Source organism: Alligator sinensis, unplaced genomic scaffold, assembly GCF_000455745.1.
Source record: "Alligator sinensis unplaced genomic scaffold, ASM45574v1 scaffold321_1, whole genome shotgun sequence".
In the NCBI taxonomy this organism is placed as follows: Eukaryota; Metazoa; Chordata; order Crocodylia; family Alligatoridae; genus Alligator; species Alligator sinensis.
The window spans coordinates 498,458-508,679 of record NW_005841969.1 but is presented as its reverse complement, the minus strand read 5'-3'; the positions used below and the strand labels follow the sequence as shown (position 1 = coordinate 508,679).

Sequence of the window (10,222 nt, the reverse complement as noted above, 5' to 3'; positions counted from 1 at the left end):
TGTGTGTGTGTGTGTGTGTGTGTGTGTGTGTGTGGACCAGCCCCAAGGTTTATGATTACAGTGTTTCAATCTGCCTAATAAACTAGAATTTTAAGGGTCCCGAGTTGGACATTTGTAGCCAACAGGTTTACACAATCATTTATGCATATTATATATTCATAAGGGCATTAATTCAAGAGTTATTTTCATTAAGGGGTAGTTATAAAATGACAAAAGATGGAGAGCCATCTAACGAACTAGTTATATCTTGTTGAAGAAGATCAAGTTTGTTTGGCATAGTTTGTTCACAGTAAAACAGGCTGCTGCTAGCTGTTCATGATCAGCTTTTCCTCCTCTAGATGCTTGCTAATGGACTTCCTTATGATATACTCCAGTAACTTTCTGGGTACAGAGGTGAGGCTAACCCATCTATAGTTGCCCAGGTCCTTATTTTTGCCTTTTTTAAAGAGGGGCACTCTGTTGGCACTCTTCTAGTCCTCTGGTTCTTCACCTGTCTCCCAACTTCATAAATATTATTGCCAAGGGCTCTGAGCTCTCCTCTGCCAGTTCCTTCATTATCCTGAGAAGTTCATCAGGCCCTACTGACTAGAATTCATTCAGACCATTTAAAATCCCTCTAACTGTTTCTACTGTTATCTCATCCCTCAGTTTGTCTCCTTTATCTGCATAATTCTTATTAGGTGCCTGGTTGCAACTTAATTTTTTTGTGAAGACTAAGGCAAAGTAACTGGTGAACAGCTCCATCATCTTTGCATCTCCAGTTAAGAGTTCACCTAGCTACCTGAACAGTGTGGACCCACAGCTGCCTTGTTCTTTCTTTTATGGCTAACCTATTTATAGAACCTCTTCTTCTTGTTTTTACCTTCCTTTGCTAGGTGAAGCTCATTTTTTTGCTTTTGCTATATTACTATAAGAGCTATATTTTTATTATAAATTCTACCAGTTTTCCAGGAACAGAAGCTAGATTTATCAGCCTGTAGTTTCCAGAGCAGTTCTGGATCCCTTTTTAAAGATTGGAGTGACACTGCCAAACTTCCAGCCCTCTGGCTCCAAGGCTGATTTTAACAATACATTACATACTATTGCTAATAGTATTGCAATTCCATATTTCAATTCCTTACAAACTCTTGGGTGAGCACAATTTGTTGCGACTTCTCACTGTTCAGTTTATCAGCTTGTTCTTAAAAAACCCCCACATCTATTGTCACCGCAATCTAAACCAGTTGTTTAAATTTATCCCCTAAATGGAATAAATCTAGTGTGGAACTCTCCCTCTAATAATTCCTTCAGAGGATCTCTCACATCACCTCTCCAGCTTTCTGTACATCTGTTCTTGGTTTCCTTCTCTTTTCTCTATGCAGTATAACCTCATAAACTGGATATCAAAAAAATCTAGAATTCTCAAATATCCAGCACTTTTCAAGCTGTCCACTCCACTCCCCCAGATGCAGAGGGGGAAGCTTGCACACGGCAGCTGTTGCTGCCATCCACCGCAACGTGCTGCTGCTCCATGTGTGGCTGCTGCTCTGGGACTGGCTGACACTCCTCCTTGGATCAAGGAGGGGGAAGCTTGCACATGACGGCTGCCATTACCTGCCCCCTCAACCCGTTCTGCGACCGGCTGCCACTCTGGTTTCAACAAACTGGTATTTTCACATTTCTGGCAGGTGCTAGGTCCCGAGCATGCCAGATTTATGAGGTTATTCTGTATTTTACTCTGGGTAATCTCATTTGGAAATAAATTCAGTCAATGATGCTATACAAATCAATCTTTCCTGGAACTGACCTCTGTCCAAACTAAAATCTTAACCTATCCTGATCTTCTCATAGATGATTAACTGTTAAATCAACCACAACATGGCTAGAACATAGCTTAGTCTTATCCTCTGATCACTCTGAAAAATACCATCATTTTGTTAGGAACAAGTGTCATTCAGGAACAAATCTAAGATGAGGGACTTTTCCCCCCCCCCCCCCCAGCCCCAAGTTGAATTGGGCGGGGGTGTCGGTGGGGGGGGGGGGGGGCGCGGCCAGGCCGAGAGGGGAGCAGCAGACTTGTCTTACATTTAAATTAAATATGGTATTTGGCATCTTTTTCTCCCAACTGTCTGCAAACATCTATTATACATTTCTCTTTTTAAAAACAGCCATGATGCCTCATTTAAACTAAAAATGTAAGAGATGTAGCTCTCAACATAAGCCTTACAATAGCAGTCTGGCAGCATCCTTAACTAGACAAGTGTAGGTAAAGGCATTGGTGGTACATTTTATCAGTGCAAAAGTTATGCATATATGAAATGTGGTTTATTTTTATAATTTTTTCCCCATTTCCTGACTTTATAGCCAAAACTCAAACTCACTCAGAAATAGGTCCCATTACTTCCACTCCCTTCTTTTAAAATATGCAGGAGGCAAGAGATTGTGAACATAAACAAAACATTAAATCTCTTGTAAGACAAGACATTTTCAAGCAAGTCTATGAAATAAATACGGTACTTCCTTAACTGAAAAAAAATGGTTTCAGAAATGTAGTATTTAAGGCTTTAAACTACTTTGATTAGAATTACATTTTGGCTTACAGGATTTTAAAATCTGTAATATTATTAATCTAATTCAATTGCAGAATAAGTCATCTCATTAAACTCTGACTTACAGGTTCAAAGAAGATTACCAAATAGCTCTTTACAGCTTGTTTAATTTTTTATTTAGAATTCAAATGCTCATTCCAAATGACATGTGGTATATTTAGCTTCTTGTGCTCCAGATAACAATACTTTGAAAAGCTTTTGGGGGTTCTGCAAATTCCTGCTCTTCTAAAATAATAGTATCTTTTAAACCTAAGGCCATCTCTTAGTATTTTATGCCACAAACATGGCTATTTTTACCAGGCCAGAGAAACACTGGTCTACAGCAGAGGTGGCTAATCTGTGGAATGTGTGCCACAAAGGTTACAGGCAGCCCATGTGTGAGGGCATGTAGCAGATCAGGGAGAAGGCAGGGCAGCACAGCAGCAAAGTGGGCAGGGAACAGAAAGCAAAGTAGCAGTCTGGGCACAAGGGGATTAGAGTGGTACTCAGAGAGCTCATGACACTTAATTTGTGGCATGCCTGCCAAAAAGACTGGCTCTCTCCGGCCTACAGTATGGAAATACTTAGCCAGATACGTGTTATTACTAGGGATCCTGGTCTTCCTTGATAAATAAATAACAATAGCAAATTCTCTGATAAAAACCCCAAAATCCGTGATTCAAATGAAACACCACTATATATATATAGGTATCAATTGAACACAATATTCAATTATATTGATACCTAACAGTGTCTCAGTCACTAGAGGTGTACCGATAGAGATTTTTGGGGCTGATACCGATGGCCGATTTTTAAGGAGGCATATCAGCTGATACATATAGCGCACAGAGCCCAGCAGCTTGAAGAGCAGTGTCCGGCTGGTAAGTCTGTTGTGGTAGAAGGGAAGGAGGAAGGGAAAGGGTGTGGGCAGGGATGCAGATCAAGGCCGTGGGGTGAGGGAGAGAGTGGGGCTGGGGCAGGGGCTGCCCAGCCAGGGCAGGGCACTGGACGGAGCTGCGGTTCATCTGGGGGTGCAGGGAGGGGGAGGGTGGCTCCTGATGCTGTGTGCACCCTGGGAGGGCATGGGGGGCATGTGCCCCCTGGATCTGTGTGGGGCAGGGCAGGCTGCCGCTGCGGGCTGGGGATATGGCTGTGCCGGGCTCTTCCCAACGGGGGCTGGGCTGGGGGCAGGTGGCAGCAGTGCTGGGAGCCTGCCCTGAGTGCACCCCAGCCCAGCACCTATGAGGAAGAGCCCAGTGCAGCCCCAGGCCTGCCCTGCCCAGATCTGGGGCACATGCCCCAGGGATGCACACAGCATCAGGAGCTGCCCCACCCTCCCCACACCCCCTGAATGAGCTGCAGCTCCATCCTGCATCCCACCCCGGCTGGGCAACGCCTACCCCAGCCCCCACCCCACTCCCTCCCTTACTGCGGGGGCCTTGATCTACCCCTCCACACCCTTTCCCTCCCCACTCTCCTTCCACCACAACAGACTTACCAGCTGTGTGCACTTCTCCATGCTGTCAGGCTGCGCTCCTCGCCATGTGCTGTGCTGCAGTTGCATGCATGCACAAGCCATTTATCAGCCACATCAGGTCAATTTCCAATACAGTCAATTTTCTTTATATTGGTGCCAATCTGATATCTGACCAATGTATCAGTGCACCTCTATCAATCACAGTAGTAAAATTAATTCCAAGTACTGTATCTATAACTTTTGGTATTTGAATTAGAATTTTTTCAACATGGAAAATCAGAGCTCCCTCTGCCACCTTAGCTTACCACGACACAGGTTCAGGCCCTTCACTCCCCACCCACAGTCCCCCTGGCCCTGCTGGTGCCCCTTGCTCCTCACCCACAGCCCCCTGCCCTCTCCAGCCCTGCTGGAGCGGACCCCTAGCTGCCAAGGCTATGGGGCCAGGGACCCAGGTCCACAGCCCCCTGCAGCACCGCCCTGGAATAGCAGGGGTGGTGGTGCAGGGTCCTGCCCTCCACTGCTCTGGGGCAGGCAGAGGACATGTCACCAGGGCAGTGCAGAGCTTGCAGTGGCCGCAATGAGCCCCCCCCCCTCCCTTCCCCCAAATGCCCCACACTTACCTGCAGGAATTGCTCTCCAGGCTCTCTGGCGACCATGTGCATGTATATGCACACAGTGCCCACTGCCTGACCACCCTCCTCCCACTCTCCGCTCAGCCCCTTGAAGGCTGCAACTCTTGCCAACCTGCAGAGAGCTGTTTACAAAAGAGCAAAATCCACTTGTTTCTCTGTTAACATGAAAAATTCATGGTTTTCTTGGGTAAAGGGAACATCTGCACTTTTTTCTGTTTTCCTGTAGCAAACAGAAAACCCAGATCCCTGTTTATTACTTTTTCATCATTCAGCTCTGACAAATGCTGATAAACTTGGTTCAGTTCAAGTAAGTTGTATCTGGCAATCCAAGTTCCATCATTCTACTTTGCATTGCAGGTGTTGTCACGTTAGGTAAAACTGTCTATTATAGACAGACCCCTAATTCACATTCTTCTCCCCACAAAGTCCAGAACTGAAGATTTGTTTTCCATTCTGCTTTTTAGACATGTCAATGATTTTTTTTTCTTTTCTTAACCCATAAAGTCACCCAAAACTAGAGAAACTAATTTCTAGACTTTTGGAATACCTCCAGAGTTCCCCATCATTTTTTTCTCACCTATTAGGATGCATTTAGATGAGTTACAGAGAAAAAGAAAGAAGACATTCTTTTTCTGGAAAGATGAAAAGAAAAAAAATTGGACAGTATAAAATGAGTGTATAATTAGATATTTGGTATTGTAAAACTGAACAGACAAGTCATAGCAATTTTCTATATAAAGAGGTCAAAGATATTTTTGAGAGATTTCATATCATACTATAGAGATCTAAGAGAAAAATCAAGTAAGTAAAGAAACAGAATATACTCCCAATATTACCACACAGCGAATGCTGCACAACAATAAGGGAAATAATGTTTTAGCCTCTCTCTAATATTGTATCATAGACTAATGAAATGCCAATACCAACTAAAGATATCATTCTTGCTCATGGTAGCAAGGCATTCAACGTACAATATACGGAGAGGCAAGACTCACCTTAATGAACCCATCTGTGCTTGCTCACTTCACCTGCACTAAGCCCATGAAAGTAGACAATGTCAAATTACTTAAATCTGTCTTTCAAACAACATATGCTGAAGAGTAAGAAACACTATTTTAATGTATTCGATAAAATTAAAATATCAAGACATTTCTAAATTCCTACTGAATGTAGTACAGCGTTAAAAGCATATTTGAAATCATGTTACCTAATTTCAGTTGAATTGCTTCATTTGTATTACATTTGTACTCAGCCAATTTCTTCTCCATAGCAGTAAGCCCTGAGAAAAAGATTTTAAACAAAGATATGCATAAACTATAATCACCACAATCCAAAGAATCATGTTTAAAATAAAGTTCTCAGAATCCCAGGTGTCCCCACCCCCAAAAAACCCCCATCAGTTCATTTCTTTGTAAACATGAGTCCTCAAAGATTTAACTCTATACAGTGTAAATCCACGATAACGAAAGCGTGACTACACAGATTACTTTGTGCTGTTTTGTTACTTTACTATCCCTAACCCATGCTGTAAGGCCCCAGACATTGCTCTGTACAAGAAATTCAGAAGTTAAAACTGAGGTTGACAAGGATAGCAAAGTATGATATTGTTATATCAATATGATCAGTTTAGTTTACACCAGATTCAAATTTAGTTGGTAATGCAAAGAAGCGGGCTACTATATTCTTGCTTTTATCTTTAAATTGAACTGATTTAACTATTTATTTTTCAGCCAAGAGTAGACATGTACAACAGTATGAAACCTGAAACACTCCTGTTATAAACAGAATACTGTGAAGAATTTTCCCCAGAATAGTTTTAACACCAACAAGTAACAAAATTCAAATTGAACAGAAAATTAGTAGATATATTTTTTTATTTAGAAGTTGAGCTGCCAAGAAGGAAAATATTTAAAATTATAGTAGCTCCAACAATGAGAGGGGACCTCCACTGTGGTTGGTTCTTCATTGTGTAAAAGAAAAGACTGAAGGGTTTTTTCCTACATATGTTTTGTCATAGAAACTTGGTGTCAATCTGCATTACTTTTACAGGTGGGGGGGAATAAATCAGAGAATCAACATCACAAATATCAAGATAACCAAGTAATTTTTAATTAGAACGTTTGTTTGATTTGACAAGGTATTCAGACAATTGAATTTGTAATATGTCAACAAGTGACTGAAGTTCCTTTTATAACATCACACATTTTGTACCTAGAAACACCTGATTCTCATGTTAGTGCTCAGAATCATCCCATTTCCAGTTTTACTTGTACTTTTCCTATTGCTGACTCGTATTCCAAAAGTGCCCTGGAGCCTTAATCCAGATCCAGGTCTTATTGTACTAAGAGCTGTGAGCTTGCTATCACATCTCTTGCAAACTGTAGATAATAAAACCTGAAATAGGATCTATAAAACTGAAGCCCTCAGGAGACATGGGTCTTTATTCCACAATAAAACATGCTCAAATGCATTAGCCACACTGTGTCAGAGACCTTATTAAAGGATTGATGGGTCCAACTTCTTCGGAAAAAGCTCCTGCCATTACTGACAGGAATGCTACTTTCTTCAGAGTAGAATGATTTTCTTTCCATAACTATAACTACAGTGTCCTAAACAAATTGTAATTCACCTCCTGCAGACATATTCTAAATTTACCTACTTAAAAGACCATAACTATTTGAACTACCAGCAAAGGAACTTAAATTATGTATAACTAGGATAATGATCAAATGAGTGCAAGCGATCATTTTCTTCTGTGGTAATAAAGCAACTTAAACTCAGAATATACACACCAGGAGACTAGCCCATGAACAGCTAGTAAAAAGAGCATAGTTTACTAGTATAACCTGTGGGACAGGAGTGACCAGTTCTAGCTTTTATATTTCTAGCTCTGCCATCAATTTCCATTTGGGGATTCTAGACAAGACCCATATATTTTCATTGCCCAGCTTCTTGCATCTGTAAAATAAGAATATTTACATACCTCAAAAGTGCATTCTAACAAAACATTTGCAGATTTTAGACAGTAAATTAAAAAGCACTGATGTACAAAAGAGTATTTTCTTTTTGCCAGTGGCAGATTGTTGGGACGAGACCCTTTCTAATACAGTTATCAAATTGGTAAGGCAATGATCCTCAACCAGGATGCTGTGGCACCCTTGGGTACCTTGAAATCCTTTAAAGGGTGCCAAAGGGTGTTATACAATGTTAGCACTGTTAGGTGTGCAAACATAACACAAGATTATCTGAGAGGGCATGTCCAGATGAGCGTGGCTGTGCAGTATGCGTGGCTACATACCACAGTCCAATGTTCTTGCACTGCAGGGCATGCGGCCTGAATATGCACTGTAGTGGGGTTTTTTTCATGGGTTTTTTTGACCCCTGGATATCCAGGGGTCAAAAACAAAGCAAAACAAAAAATGAAAACAAACAAACAAAAAAACACAGGAAAAAAACAGAGCGATGCACACTTGACCAGCACACACTGCTGAAAAACGGAGCTGGGCCACCCAGAGCTGCACTCTGCTGCCAGCCAGGCTCTGCACAGCAGAATGGCCATGGCTGCAGTGCCGGGTGACCCCAAGACCCCAGGTAAGGCTGCTGGCACCAGCAGTGCTAGCCCCAGCCTCCCCTACCTCACCCGGGGCAACTTGCTGTGCACCAAAGCGCATGTGGCACGGGCGTTCTCTGGGGACAAGTAGCGGCGGCACAAGGTGTGCTGCCGCTACTTGTCCCCACGGAACCAAACATCCACATACGTCTGGATCCACCCAGAGATTTCAAATACGGATTCGTACTGTTAAAAACATTCTGACCCGCTGTGATCTTTCTGAGTTGCATGCAAAAGGAAAATTGTTCTATTATTATTCTTCTATAGTCAAAAGACAAGTGAAAACTAAAAGCTGGCATTTTTGATTGGTTGCCTGAAATCCAAGGAGGGGAGCCTTGAGCCTAAAAAAAGATGAAGAACCACTCCTACAAGGAATAACACAAAATAATATCTGAACTATTTGTCTGACCTCTGTTCCAAGACTCTTTTTACTAGCATTTATAAGGATGTCTCCAGCCATGTTACTAACTGCAAAAAAAAACTTAAATGAAAATATGATTTCCTGAGAAAAGTGGACTGCTCCACTGACAATGGAAAAAAACTGTTGCACAAATTATAGCGTGTGCAACAAGGAGTTTTAGGAGACAGAGTTTTCAGATAGTTTTCAACCAATGGTTTCCTAAAGGTTCCTTTATATTTTTCTCAAGTTTCTGCTGAATGTGATGCTTTTTTTTTGCTCATTTTTAAAGACAAGTGAGACTTAATTGCAAACAAAGTACGCAAGTATTGACATGGATTTTTTCACACATCAGTATCTGCATAAATTAAGTGGTATGTATATTTTAAAATATAATTAGTACCAAGTAAAATCTGAAATAAAAAAACAAAACAAGAGAAATACACCTTCGTTGAGAAAAAGAAATACTGCAAAAAGGGAAACATTAGAATACTGAACAGAACTAGAACTTAGAAGGTGCATGTTACCACCTGAGCTTTATTTCAGATTCTGTTGCTACTATTCCGAGAAAAAAAAACACTAGTTTTCCACTCCTCCTAGTTTAAGTTTATACATCACACTGATGCAATGTTTAATCTAGTTGTAGGGCAAAGGAGAATATTCAGAGATTGTTAGGGGCTAGAAGGGACCTTGCAGATCATCAGGTCCAGCCCCCTTGGGCCCCCCCTCCCCCTGCTTTAGGCAGGAAGAGAGCTGGGGTTAGGTGACCCCAGCGAGGTGACTGTCTAGTCTCCTCTTGAAAACCTTCAGGATAGGTGAATGCACCATCTCTAGAAGGGATTTATTCCACAGCCTGGACACCTCGACTGTGAAGTTTTTCCTGGTATTAAACCTGAAGCTGCCTTCCAGGAGTTTGTATCCATTGGTCCTGGTCTTCCCCAGGGGTGCCCTAGTGAACAGTTGTTCACCAAGCTCCCGATGCACCCCTGATATAACCCTCTCTCTCCAACTCAAATTATATAGCCAACAAATATGGCAAATCTACTTGCACATTAAACTTAATCAGACATGAGAAGAAGTGCTCACTCCTGAGGAAGCATGGTGAAAACATGCAAACAGAAAAAGGCAGCAACTGTGAGCTCAAAAGGGGAAGATGTGGCACTTGCTCAACAGGTAAATGAAACCATTCAAAAGATGTAAAACCTTTCCTTCTCAATCTGTCAGTTTTCACTGGCCGAGTACTCTTGACATCCGAGCCCTACTAGTTTTCCTGTCTTTCACGAACCCCTCAAGGGCAGTGTTTCTCAACCCGTGGGTCAAGACCCAAAAATGGGTTGCAAAAATATATGAAAGGGTTGTGAACAAACTTGGATTCTCCTTTAAAGGAGAAAAAACATGGGAAACAGTGGCTTTGCCCTTGCAGTCTAACAGAATTCCAGCCTGCATGGGGCTGCTTGAGGCACCCCTGTCCCACTCTCCCACCCCCGCCCCACATACCCACCCTCTGCCCTATACACTGGGGGGGGGGGGGGGGGGGTC

The 10,222-nt window shown here is 42.2% G+C and overlaps 1 protein-coding gene across 1 annotated transcript in view; it reads right to left on the bottom strand.

Annotated features, from left to right (window-relative positions):
• HAT1 (histone acetyltransferase 1) overlaps positions 1-8,200 on the bottom strand; it is a 39,201-nt gene extending 31,001 nt beyond the window's left edge. The window contains 2 exon segments of the mRNA XM_025200504.1: positions 5,884-5,955; positions 7,523-8,200. Coding sequence (XP_025056289.1) covers positions 5,884-5,955; positions 7,523-7,583 — 133 coding nt within the window. The 5' untranslated portion in view covers positions 7,584-8,200.
• Between the last annotated feature and the right edge of the window lie 2,022 nt (positions 8,201-10,222).